Source organism: Athene noctua, chromosome 17 (genome assembly GCF_965140245.1).
Source record: "Athene noctua chromosome 17, bAthNoc1.hap1.1, whole genome shotgun sequence".
Classification (NCBI taxonomy): domain Eukaryota; kingdom Metazoa; phylum Chordata; class Aves; order Strigiformes; family Strigidae; genus Athene; species Athene noctua.
In genome coordinates this window covers 2,697,596-2,710,518 of record NC_134053.1, presented here as the reverse complement: position 1 = coordinate 2,710,518, position 12,923 = coordinate 2,697,596, and the positions used below count along the sequence as shown (strand labels likewise).

Below are 12,923 nucleotides of genomic sequence, written 5' to 3'. Positions count from 1 at the left end.
TCTGCCCGGTGGTATGGGGCGGGGGGGGGGCTCGCTGGGATTTCTATGGAAACCCAGGTAATGAACGGAATGGAATAGCTCAAACCATCTGTTCTTCCCCTACTTATAAACTCGATAAGAGGAGCGTGTTTCACGATGACATCACTACAAATGCTCTCCTTTTATTCATCGCGCCGCCATCTGTGATGGTTTCCTCATGTGCCAAACACGCGAGCGGGTGCTGAGGGACGGGCAGGGGAACACAACCACCCCCTTACCCAGGGTTTCATTTCTCCCCTTGGAAAGCAGGCCTGGCCCTACAGAGGCTTCCTCGTCCCCTTCCTGAGACATCTGCAGAGCAACTGGCAGAGTTAGCTGAAAGAAATGAAGGGCTCAGAGGTAAAAACTGAAGCACAATCCAAAGCTGAGCTTCTCCACAGGCGCAATGGAGGGTCTGCCATGGAGATCTCACCTGCAGAAGTAAGTGCTAGCGTGCAGTGAGCTGGACAGGCGGTGGGCAACCAGGATTTCTTGTGCCAGCAAGGTGTCAGGTTGTAGTGGGGTGGATTCTGCCTGCCCTCCCCATCCAGGGATGAAGATGTGGCCTGAGATTTGGCTGTTGGGGGAGGTAGGGTTGGGGAATCTGGGGCAGCTGAGGGCACAGGTGGTGCTGGATCTAACTGCCACAGCTTCAGTACTTACCTGTTTGGCAGGTTCTCAACTAAAACTGTCCCACAGCTGGGGATGTGAGCTCTGCTCCTGGGCAAAGTCAGCTGGGTTCATCCATGTCCCCAGCACGGGTGGGTTTGGTTCTGACTCATGGGGTTCTCACAGTCATGCTGGTTAATAAAAGAGGTGACACCAGCTGTTACCTGCCCTCCCCACTGCTGGAGATCCTGGAATCAAGGTGCTGGCTGTGGCTCAGCTGCCATGGCCAACAAGAACTGATTTTGGTGGCTGTAAACATCTCCTTGCACTGGAGGGTGGTAGTAGCGTGGGGGTGAGTTACCCGAGAGCAAAGCACTGGCTGGACTTGGCTCTGAAGTGGATCAGAAGCACTCATGGAGTTAGTTTGTGTGGCTCAGTGTTTTGGGTGGTAAGGAATATCTTAGGCGGCAGCAAAGCGCTGAAGGGGGTGACAAACAACTGGAGGTGGTGATGCCATTAACCTGTTCCCCTCAAGTGACCAAATTTTTTTTTTTTTTTTTTTTTTTTTTTTTTTTTTTTTTTTTGTGTGGCAGCAGGCAGGGACCTCTTTGAGGCAGAAGCTTTCGGACTTCCATGTGGAGGAGAAAGAAAAGCTGGCTGAAGCTGAGATCAGGATACTGCAGAAACAGTTTCGGATAGTAGCAGAAAAGAGGAAATCTTATATTGCCAACATGAGGCATAAAATTCAGGCTCAGGAGTGAGTGCAGCTTTGCTCAGCTACGTTGTGCTTGGAAAGTTACTCCATGCCGAGATCTGGGGACCTTGGTGCTGAGATAAGGAGGAGTAAGGACCAGCTCCAGCATTGCAGGTGGGATGTGCTAATGTCATTTGTCATTCCGTTTTTACAGAAAAGAGATAAAGTTGCTGACTGAAGAACATCAAAAGGAATCATTAATGCTGAGCCAGCTCATATCCCTGAGAAACGAGATGCTGGATGACAAGATTTGTATGGAGCTCCAATGCCTTTTGCAGACCAAATATCAGTATGATTCTCTGATTAGAGACAGAAAAGCCCTGTTAGCTGACCTGAACAACCAGGTAAGAACATCTGGACCGTTCCTTGGCTGAGCACGGCAGAGCAGAGCAGAGTCACAGAGGGAGTCCTATGGCTGAAACTCCTCGATGTAAAATGCATTTAATTCAGGCCTTGGAATCTAATGCTGCCTCCTGGCAAAAGACACATAACAATGACAAATGGATCAAGTCAGGTTCCCGTTCAAGTCAGCAGCACTGGCTAGAAAAGTAAGGTCTGACTTTCAGTCCCACCAGTCTCTGCAGCTCCTCTTTGATGGCACACACCCGCCTGATGCAGCATCCCTCTGCTCGTCCCTTGACTTTTTTTTTTTTCTGCTAAAAAAAGAGGCAAAAATGGAACATTTAGTTGTGCTGCCTGAGACATGGCAAATATAGAAGAGCAGCAACATCTGAGGGATGTCCCAACACTTCTCCTGAGGACAGCCTGGTTGGATTGGGTCAGTGGTGGGGTGGGAGGCCAAGGGCAACGCAGTGCTACAGAAGTGACACGTCTCTGCAGCTCCGTGCTCTGAACAACCCACCCATGACAGAAGTCAGGGAACATGCTCGAGTAGCTTATCATTTCTCGAGGTGCTGCAGAGCTTTCCACAACAGGGTTAGCTTTCAGTCATGGATCTCTTGGCTGAGTCATACTTCTCCCACCTGCCCCCTGCTTCGTTGTTCTCCAACTGCTTCATTCTTCTCGTGGATTTATTTCCTCTGGCAGGTCCCCACTTCTGGCAAAAGATTTCCTCGACTCATTCCCAGGGAGGACTGTACAGATCCCTGTCTGGTCAGCACAATACCATTACCAAAAAAACCATCATCTTTGCCTCCTCCACCCTACAGAGTGCTGCTGTGCCTTGTTCAACACCTGCTGAATTTCCCTCCAGAGGCAGATGCATTTCCTTCGTGACACGAAAATAAACCCACTCCTAGTTACAGTTTATGTTACTGCTTGTGCAGGATGGGATCCTTTGGGATTAAAGCTGCTTCTATAACTGTGAGCTCATTAATGACATGGTTGCTGTAGTTCAGGTCAACAGAGAGTATTTTCTTTGGCTAAGTGTCCCGATGAGAGTCCAGAATGTAGGGGTGGCGATTATACTTTTTTTTTTTTTTTTTTTTCTTTGTGTGCAGATACTAGAGCTGGAAAAAAAGGTGGTGAGGCAAAACCAGATAGCAGTGAAGGTGAAGCAAGTGAACAGTAGCAAACGACTGCAAAAGAGGATTGAGGCACTGGAGACGCATCTAAACAACGTGAGGAAACATTTTGCAGACCTTTGGAGACCATGTGCGAGGCCACACTGGGGCCTGTGTGCAAAATGTTTTTTGGTCAGGATGATAAAGGGTAATGATTCAAATGCATTTGGTTGACACAAGCTGCATAAAGGACGGGGCTTGTTCCTTTGGCCTAATTGTTCCCAGAATATCTCAAAGGCTCCTTCAAGCTTGGTGACCCAAATGCAGCTCTTGTGCCATGCCAAGAAGCCTGAAGGTCTGCACCTGTTTAGTGATAAAACCGAGCTGCCTGGAGCCACGTTGCCTTGAACAATGCCAGCTCCAGGTCTCTGCCATGACTGGCCTGGCATACAGTTGCCTCCTCTGTCTGGAGGAGAAAGATAGTGGAGGGCCAACTTAAAAATCTCTTGGGCTGTGTTTGTCCCAGCCCTGGTCAAGGTCCTTCAGCAGAGACCTGAGCTCCCCCATCCTACACCAGCTTCAACCTTTTGCTTCCCTCTCGCCAGGTCACTGTTCATTTCAATACCATCCTGACCAGAAATAACAAGCTCCAAGAAGAGATCGAAAACCTGCGAACCCAAAAAGCTGTTTTGGACAACTCCTACATGAAGCTCCATAAGAAGCTGGATCAGCAGATGAGAAGGATGAACGCTGCTATTGAGCAATCTGCACAAGCCCACAAGCAGTGGTATGTGGCCTTGCAAACCCTCTGTGGCAAACTGGGCACTGATGGGCGATGCCAGTGACGAGTATCACAGAACCACAGAATCATCGTCATTGGAAAAGCCCCTGAAGCTCCTCCAGCCCAACCATGACCCTCACCCTGACCGTTCCCAACTCCCCCAGATCCCTCAGCACTGGCTCAGCCCGACTCTTCAACCCCCCCAGGGATCCCGGGGACTCCCCCCTGCCCTGGGCAGCCCATTCCAACGCCCAACAGCCCCTTCTGCACAGAAATCCTTCCTCAGAGCCAGCCTGACCCTGCCTGGGCAGCTTGAGGCCATTCCCTCGGGGCCTGGCGCTGGCTCCTTGGCTCCAGAGACTCATCCCCCCTCTCTGCCCCCTCCTGCCAGGGAGTTGCAGAGGGCCATGAGCCGGGCAACACGTGCAGCATCACGGGGGCTTTGCTAGGTCGGGCACAGAGATGCATGGGAATAGCCAGGACTACAAATTTTTAGACCTACACGTGGTGTAACCTGCTACTTTCTCTGTGCAGGATGGACTCTCTGGCAAAGATTTCAGCCATGAAAGAAAAGCACAACAAAGACACTGTCCACTTCAACACTGAGATGCAGCAGCGGAAGCGTGTCCTTGCCCAGAATGCCCAACTGAAAAACTTCATGCTCACCAAATCTAGAAATCGCTCTGAATTGGAGGAACAGGCCAAAGAGAAAAAAGGTATCAGATGAAAGAACCCATGTGCAGCTGGGACCACGGACCAGGAGTCTGCAGGGCTGGCAAGGGGGCTGCTTATCACACTGCACCCCAAAGGCAGGACCTCTCCCCTCCCTGCGGGCTCCTTCACCCACCCTTTGCCCTACAGAAGGAACAGTGATAGTCAAGTGAGGCCACCCAAAACCTTTTGGGGTGCCCTTGGGGGAAAGAGAGGGTTGGGGAGGTAGGGACCTGTCTCCATGTGCAGCCATGGCTGCTTTTATCCTCCCGGAGAGGGATCCCACTGTGTTTGCCCTGTTCCCATGCAGACTGTCACCTACTTGTTTAATTTCTGAGTGACATAGAGACGCTTTCTGCCCCCCCTTGCCCCAAGCACCCCACCAAACCCCACAGCACCCACAGGGGAAGGCTCTGCAAGGGGCAGCTTGTGGGGACACGCACAGCCCAGGCTCTATTTCTCTCCCTCAGCCTTGAAGGTAGCCCAGCAGGTGAAGCAGAGGCAAAGCGTGAGCCATGAAGTGGCTTACAGGCGCCTGATGGAGCTGGCGGAGGACGGGGACATCGATCGGCTGGTGAATGGCTTCATCGAAAGGGAGGGGAAGAACTTTTCCTGCTTCAGCTATGCCACCAAGCTGAGCAGCGAGATGAACAAGATACAGCAGAAGATTGAGGACCTCCAGGTCTGTTCCAGGCTCTTCATGTCTCCCCTTTCTCAGCTGGTGCTTTTGGGCTGGGGTGGATTTCTCCTCTGCCGTGTGTCCAGCATCACTGCTTACACCAGAGCCCTCACACGGGTGGGATTAGGGGAATGCAAAGGGAGAGCCAGAAATATAACTCCAATAGCCAGAATGTTGCGTTCTCAGAGCTGAAAGTGTCTCAATGCTGCCACCGTGTACCCAGCAAAAATACTGCAGTATCCAGGAGGGCCAAGAGCTGCCTCAGCTGTGTGCGGGGCTGGCTGGAGCAAGAAGTGCTTGTTGTGGGGTTGTCATCTGCCCCCCTGGCCTGGGGACAGTGGTCCCCAGAGGGGTCAAGTGGGACATCCCTGCTCCCAGGGCGGAGGAATGGTCCCCAGCCTCTGTTAGGCACGTCTGGTGGGCATACAGCCAGTCTCCCCTCCGTGTGCTTGTGTTCACCCAGAATGAAATTACGACCATCGTGATGGACCGGGAGCGTGCAGAGAGCAGCAGCCTTCATATCCTGAAGGAACTGGAGGTATGTCAGCCGGGGTTTCCCTCTGCGAGGGCAGCAGAGCCCTGTCTGGTCCTGTCAGTGCTGCTCTGGCCAACGCCTGGGGAGGTGTGGGCAGAAAAGGGCCCTGCGGCGACTCGGGCAGCCCGGTCTCTCAGCGCATGGCGAGAGGTGACTGCAGGGCTCTGCCAGCCCTGGTCCTCCAGCATCTGAAGCCTCATCTGTGGCACAGGGAGCTTGAGATCCCCTTCATAGAGCCTTTTCCCCTCAGGGATGAGAGCATCCCGCAGCCTCTTCTGGGATGTGTCCAGACTGGACATGGGCAGCTCTGGGGTGGGGGGAAAGCAGGGGGCTGATGTAACACCTAGCAAAACCTAGGAAAAACTAATGGAAACCACCGAGGAAACGAGACGGTACGAAGAGAGATGCAAAAAGAGCAGCAAAGTCCTGGGCCAGCTCAAATCCGACATGGAGGACCTGTGCAAAGAAAACAACTGCGATGCTACAAAGACAAGGCAGCAGCTCAGAGAAAACAAGCAGATCATGGAGCTGAACCTGACACAGTTTTCCGGTGGGTCAGGGCTGTCTGTCTTCCCTTGCTACATGGCCTGGACCTTGTATGTCCACCACCCTCTTCCACTGTTGTTTTAGTTGAGCTGTTTTTTTTTTTCCCCTGCCCCATCCATGCATGGATGTCCCTAATGTGAATTTGGGGTGCCAAATTCTCAGCAAATCCAGGAGCTTAACCTGGCTGTATAAATATCCTGGGGGATGCCCAAGCCCTCATTTTAACTCTGAGTGTAGGACCCAGCCTTGGACCCTTGCCCCTGGAGAGCCAGGTTGCCCAACGGTATTGCCTCGGGGAAATCAAGGCTCAGCAAAGCGCCGGGCGTGGGTTTGGGCAGGGGCGTGGCGCAGGGACACTGCGGCATGGCACTGCCTCCCACCCAGGTCTTGTAGAAAAAACCAAGGAGCTCCTGCTGCTGGAGTCCATCCTGCGCTACACATCGGCTGAGGCCGAGTTCCTGGACGAGCCCTTCGTCAGCCCGCTGCTGGGCAGCACCGAGCACCTTCAGGTGACGGACCAGGCCCAGCTCTGCCCGCTGCCCCCCACCCTGGACGGCACCACCGACGCCATCGAGGCCTGTGAGTGTGGGAGGCGGGAGGGAGGGGCCGTGGCCGCGCAACCACCCAATCCACCATTCCCCCCTTGGATGCCCGGCCAATCCCCTGCTGTCACCTATCGTCCCCAGCCAATCCCAACCGCCTGCCCCACCCTGACGGTTATATAAGGCCCAGGGTGGGGTCAGTGATGGGGGTGGCCATTTTCTTGGGCAGTGGAGGTGCCGCTGGACCACAGCCAGCTCTGCCAGCTGATTCTCCAGAGCCGGGGGAAAGAGCAGGAGCGACACCACCAGCACAGGAAAGAAGAGGAGTGGTGTTAACGTGTGAGAGCCAGTGGGGATGAATTAAACTCTCCCTCTGCTTCTGAGCCCTGGACATGATTCCGTCTCCCTTCTCCTCTGGAAGGAACCCAACGCCTTCTACAGGCTTCAAAATCTCGCTGGGTGATATTTGGGCATTTCTTCGCCCACTACTGACAGGAGCCGTGACCGGGGGTGGGAACAGCTGCTCTCCAGCGGGGTGCTGTCCCCGCTACACAACCCAACGCTCCTCTGGAAGCTGGACATCGCGTGGCTGCTGGAGAGGAGATGGGGAGCGCGGCCCCAGTCCTGCACCACGAGGGACCTCTGCACCTCTGAGGGGCCCAGGGAGGGCATGGTGAGATGCAGGGGGCATGAGTGTGCTTGCTGGGTGTTCCCTGCTAAGCTGGGAGCCCTCTGCTCCTGAAGTAAAGCTGAACTCAGTGCTGGTCTTGGGCTGGTGGGAGCAGATGGCGGCTAGCCACAGCCCAGTGCGAAACAGGCCGTTTGGGTCTGGGATCTGGGCCAGGCTGGGAAACGGCGAGGCAAAGAGACTTGAGGGCACGCCAGGGTGAGGCTGGGGGCAACAGGGTCTGGGATGGCTCTGGGGGCTCCCGCTGCGCACAGATGCCCTGTGCAGACACACCACGCAAGCCTAAACACCACTCATACCAGCAGCTGGATTTCCTCTTGCCAAAAGGCGGTTTAATGTGGATGCTATCCATGGTGGGGAGAGGCAAAGGGACCCCCCTGATGTGACCTAGAGAGGCGACCCCACGGTGCCAGCCCCAGCGCCGAGCATGGGCTAGTCCTTCTCTTCGCCGTGTGTAATGACGTGGACAAGGTTTTTGTAATCCAGGTTGCCTGACATGTCTGGAGGGAAGGCTGCAAACATCTGATCGATCTGCTGGGAAAGAGCCAGGGTGAAAAGGTGGTGCAGAAGGGGTTTGGGGCTGGGGCTGGGAGGAGGTCTGGGGGTCTGTTGGGATGGAGGGCACGGGAGGCTGGCTTTGGGGGGGAGGGCGCTCGTACCTCTTCCTGGGAAAACCTCTCACCCTGCGTCATCAGCATTTCTTTGATGCTGCAAACAAGAGAGCACTGTGAGCAGCAGGGAGGCCTGGGAGGGGACGCCTGCCCTCCTCACCAGCCGCCCCTGTACTCACTAGGCAGATTTCAGGCCTTTTCCCTCTGGATCGAACACCTTGAACGCGTTCAGGATCGTTTCCTCTGGGTCGGCACCTGCAGGTGACATGGCCACGGCCATTAGAGGCAGCGGAGAGGGAAGCCAGATGCAGCCTCCTGCTTCTCCCAGCCTTCGGGGAGAAGATGGGGGACAGACTGGGAAGCGAGGGGCCCCACAGGAACACCAACCCTGCAGCTGGGGCCTTGAACACGGGTGGTGAGAGGAGCAGACGTAGGATCATGGTGTGCCCACAAAGCAGGCTCTGTCACCACCGCCCTGGCATCTGGCCTCTATCTAATCTTTTGGGTGTATTTATAGAGCTCCAGGCACAGGCCCTTGGGGCCATGTAGCCTCCTGGAGATCTGTGGGGAGGCTGCATGCTTGGGGTTGTGTAAGTGATACAGGGTGCCGCCGGACGGGGCCCTTGGGTCAAAGTCATGCTGTAGCCAGTGCCCTTGCCAGGGTGGCCGTGGGTGCCACCACAGGTGTCAGCAGGCTCAGAGGTGCTGCAAGATCTCCGGTCCCCTCTTTCTGTGGGGTCAGCAGCATCACAGCCTGTTGTTTTTTTAAAATGGCTGGTGAAACTGAGGCACAGAGATTTGCTCATACCCCTCAACAGGTTGGGGAGACACAGGATGAGATCCAGGTCTCTGGATGGGCAGCCCCAGCCTTGCCTTTGGGGCTGTTGGTATTGCAAATCATCATGAGTTTTGGGGTGCAGGGACCTCCTTGGGGACAGTTGCTCAAGGTGCATGAAGCTGAGTTTGTCCTGTCTGTGGTGTTTTGAGATGGGGAGTCAGAGAGAGTGCCAAAGTCCGGGATTTGGAGTACAAGGACTGAAGCTCTCGGGGAGAGAGGTTGTTGCTGGTGATGGTCCCACCACTGCCTCTATCTTTGGGGAGGTCCCTGTGCTGCCACTGTGAGAAGATGGCACTAAGGGATGTGGGAGGGATGGGTGAGGGAGGCCATTTCACAGGTATCCCGTGGTTGTCCCCAGGTGTCACCTCTTGGCCGTAGCATGGGAGGAATCCTTGCCCTGACCCACTTCCCCGGCTCTGCGTGCTGCAGCGTGGCTGGTGGTGCCACCTGCCTTTCCTTCAGCAGCTCCCATCTGAGGCCTCCAAGGATGACAGAGTGATGGGTGACAGAGGTCCCAGGAGTTGTGTGGCTTCCCCAGGTGGGACAGGATATTGATGATGGTGTAGGTGCCCACCAACCACCCCCCCCAGCTCCCCAGGTGCCCTCTCACCCTTGAGTTTCTCCCCAAACATGGTGAGGAACACAGTGAAGTTGATTGGGCCCGGTGCCTCCTTTATCATCTCATCGATCTCCTCATTTTTCACATTCAGGCGCCCTAGAGGAGAGCACGGTTGGCTGAATCATGTCTCCATCTCTGGCTACAAATATATGCAGACCTCCTGGCTCTGCTCCATGTGCTGGGGACTAGAAGACACACCAGAGAAACCTTCCCCTGGGTTTTTTTTTTCCCCCACCTGAGGGAAGTGACACAGCCTTGGGGAGCAACCGCAAACAAGAAACGTCAGCAACCAAAGTGAGGAAGGGAGAATCGTGTGCTGGTGGAGGATGGGTGGGTTGGACACCCCCAGCTCTGGTTTCCTGGGCTCCAGGATCACAGAAGAGAGGGCTGCAAAGGACTGAGCTGTGCTACTTCCTTCCCTCACTGCCCCATGGATCAGCCATCAGGAGATGTTTTGGGGTCAAAACCACGTGTGCTGTGGTTCTCCCTGGCCCCTGGTGTCAGAAAGGAACAGGACTGAATGCCTACATCCTTCTACCTGAGGCTGGGTTGTCTTTGGGACTCCCTGGCCCCATCGCTGGTTTGTGCTGGCCTCTGTGATGAGACAGCCAAGCCTGCAACTTCACAGCTTCCCACAAATCCCGTAAATCCCCCTAATGCCCATACCCCCAGGGGTGCTGTGGAATGGGTACAGCCACGTGCTTCTTAGCACGCAGGAAGGCAGGGAGCGTTTGGCTGTGTATAATCCAGGAGCTGACCCTCTCTAGTACCTACAGGATTAAACACTCGCTGCTGCAGGAGCACCTCTGAAATCTCACCGGCTCACAGAAATGGGTTTGGATCAGGAGGTTTTCAGCAAAACAGGAGATCCAGTTAACCACTGGGGCTCGGTTAAACAGGAGCTCACAGCTGGTTTTTCACTTAACAGGTCTAACATCATCGAAGATGTTGGGGAGGGTTCTAAAAGGGGGCTCACCGAGTGCAGCAAACGTGTCTCTCAGATCCGCCTTGTCGATGAAGCCATCCCGGTTCTGATCCATGATGGTGAACGCCTGGAAGCACAGGAGGAGGCTGTCATGTCCCGCTCAGACGAGGGGACAAGTGACTCAGGGCAGGGAGCACAGGGAGGAGGAGAGTTGTCGACCTTTGCAAAGGCTTTAGTACCCCCTCTCCTCCTCCTCCCCACCCAGCAACAACCATCGCCCTAATCCTGCAGCAATCCTGGCCCCTGCGCCCATGGGCGCTGCAGGGCGATGGCTCCCTATGGGAGCCCACACACTAATGCCATCCAAACCCCATGTCTTAGCCAAAGACTTCTCGCCCCGGGATGAGACCAACAGGAGAGGACAGCCTGAGCCATCAGCTCCCCCAACTGGGACCAGTTATCCCTGTAACCGGGATCTACGCAGGACCGTGTGCCAGCCGTGCAGGGGGTAAATCGTGAGGAGGTGCTGGCACAGCAGGTGGGAGCTAGCTGGGAGGGGTGCTCCTGCCCTCCTCCTCAAGCAGGGTGCGGGCTCCTAGGAAGCTTGGAGGCGATGCCATATTTAACAATGTCGCTGAGTTGTTCTTCTCACTTTTAAAATAAAACAACTCAAAACTGGACATGTCTGCCTCTTGCTGCAAACCGGCTGTCACTGATCTGAAAGAGCTGAAGGTCACATCGCATCAAGGACCCTTGAAACCCACCTACCTCTTTGAATTCCTGGATCTGGGCCTGCTCGAACATGGAGAAGACGTTGGAATTAGCACCTTCAATCCTTTTCTTGGCTTTCTTGGGTGCCTGCAGGGGTTCAAGTACATATCACTAACTCACTGGGCTTTTTATGGTGTGGAATAAAAGGATGAAACTACCCTATTCTTAGTCGTGAGCCCTTCACGGTAGCTCTGGGCTGGTGCTGCCACTACACTTGTGTGCTTGGTGGTTTTCCTGTGCATCGCTCAGGAGCTCTGGGCACATTGACGCTCCCAGATATTGAGGGCTGTTAAGATTCCTCATTAAATTACAGCTCCATCTTTGCTCTCCTGATGAATTTAGGCAAATGGGTCTGAGGAAAGATGAGTCGGGGAAATCAATTCCCCACCAAAGACTACAGCAGCTCAGAGGATCGGCACTGGGGTGAGATCTCCCCGGGTGGAAACCTGGGGTTGGGAGCACGCTGCTGAGGTTGCGTGCAAGGTGCTTCCTCACCCTGCCGTGCCTCTCGCTAAAACCACAGCACTTATTAAAATGCTTATTAAAAAAGTCTGCCTTCTCCTGCACTGAGGCTTGAAATAACCAGAAACGGGAGCGGAGGACAGAGCCACTCACACTCCCACCCTGCCCGACATCCCTCGGTCCAGCTGTGTGCTTTCCCTCTAATCGGGGGGGATCTGCCAGGATGAGGCACAGAAGGAGGGTTTCAGGGGACACAACAGCCCTTCCTCTCACTGCATAGAGGAAGGGAAAGCAGAAAGATGGTATTTGAACCCCAAAATGGTCTGCTCCAGTTAGAAAGCTCTGCTAGTGTGGGAGACACCTCTGTTCCACACAGGATACTGCCGATGCAGCCAGATGCTCCCCGACTTGCTCACCCCCTTTCTAGGGCAGGAGGGGTCCTTGGCCATCAGATCCCTGTTGCATCCATTGCTCCCTGTTCTTTAAAGCTATCCTGGTGAAAAAGCTAACGGATTTTGCCTCTTCCCACTGGAGCTTTGGGCTCTCGGTACTCACCATGGCTTCACACAGCCGCCGATGTTGCTGCGTGAGATGTCTCGGAGGCAGTCCCTCGCTTCCCCTCGGCTGAAACAATAAATACATCCCACTCTGAGTTAAAAATAACCCCATGCCCACTTTTGGCTGTAATAGGTAAGTTAGCCGCCCCCAACCCTGTTGTCTCTGACTGTCCCTCTCTCTCTAATCTGGAATAGCAGCTTGTTGTTGTCACCGGCTGACGTGACATGTGAGCCAGAGAGGGTTTCAAGGTTAACAAAGTGCCAAGTGGCCCCGCAGCTCCCACACTGGAGATACTGACCCGCCGCAGGGACTAAACAGGAGCAATCCCACCTGCGTTTGTCTCTTGGGCTGTGGCCAGGCTTCTTCCCTCTGCTGGGGCATGCAGGGAGCACTTGGCCTGGGGGGAATCCCCGGCTACCGCCCCCCAAGCCTTGGGACGTGGATGTTTTCCCTCGGTCCTGCCATGCATCCTCGGGAGCCTTCATGCCCCATTGCAGTGTTGGCGTGGCAAAACTTGTCTGCTGGAGGTGGAGGAGCCCCCCCCTGCCCTCCCTGCACCGGGCTCAGGTCACTTGTAATGCTTGAAGAGCAGAAGAAGCTGCCGACCGCCCCATCTCAGGACCAAGGGGCCCATCCTGCCGCTGCACCCGCTCGGCTGTAGCCCCTCATCCCCAAAGCACTGGGATGAGGCCGGAGGTGGATGCTGAGCTCCCGCAAAGCCGAGCAGGCACGTGGGGCTCCTCTCTCATGTGTCACCCCCCACCGAGGCACCTGTCACCCAGTTAAGCCAAACACTTGCTAGCCCTGGTCCCA

The 12,923-nt window shown here is 54.9% G+C and overlaps 2 protein-coding genes across 3 annotated transcripts; one reads left to right on the top strand and one right to left on the bottom strand.

Annotated features, from left to right (window-relative positions):
• The first annotated feature begins 424 nt into the window (after positions 1–424).
• On the top strand, positions 425–6,974 carry CCDC63 (coiled-coil domain containing 63). Its single transcript, XM_074921544.1, has 11 exons — positions 425–459; positions 1,163–1,384; positions 1,536–1,725; positions 2,842–2,961; positions 3,450–3,631; positions 4,160–4,341; positions 4,807–5,018; positions 5,479–5,553; positions 5,908–6,100; positions 6,481–6,675; positions 6,868–6,974. The coding sequence occupies exons 1-11, from the start codon at positions 425–427 to the stop codon at positions 6,972–6,974; spliced, it is 1,713 nt and encodes a 570-aa protein (XP_074777645.1).
• A 658-nt stretch (positions 6,975–7,632) lies between these two features.
• Positions 7,633–12,236, bottom strand: MYL2 (myosin light chain 2). 2 transcript variants are annotated; one of them, XM_074920933.1, is made up of 7 exons: positions 12,108–12,236; positions 11,088–11,177; positions 10,371–10,446; positions 9,386–9,490; positions 8,117–8,192; positions 7,986–8,034; positions 7,633–7,857 (listed from the first exon to the last, which is right to left on the bottom strand). In XM_074920933.1, the coding sequence occupies exons 1-7, from the start codon at positions 12,219–12,221 to the stop codon at positions 7,759–7,761; spliced, it is 609 nt and encodes a 202-aa protein (XP_074777034.1). In that variant the 5' UTR covers positions 12,222–12,236; the 3' UTR covers positions 7,633–7,758. The 2 variants fall into 2 exon arrangements, with proteins under 2 accessions (XP_074777034.1, XP_074777033.1); XM_074920932.1 differs by having other exon boundaries at positions 7,633–7,860; positions 12,108–12,185.
• Between the last annotated feature and the right edge of the window lie 687 nt (positions 12,237–12,923).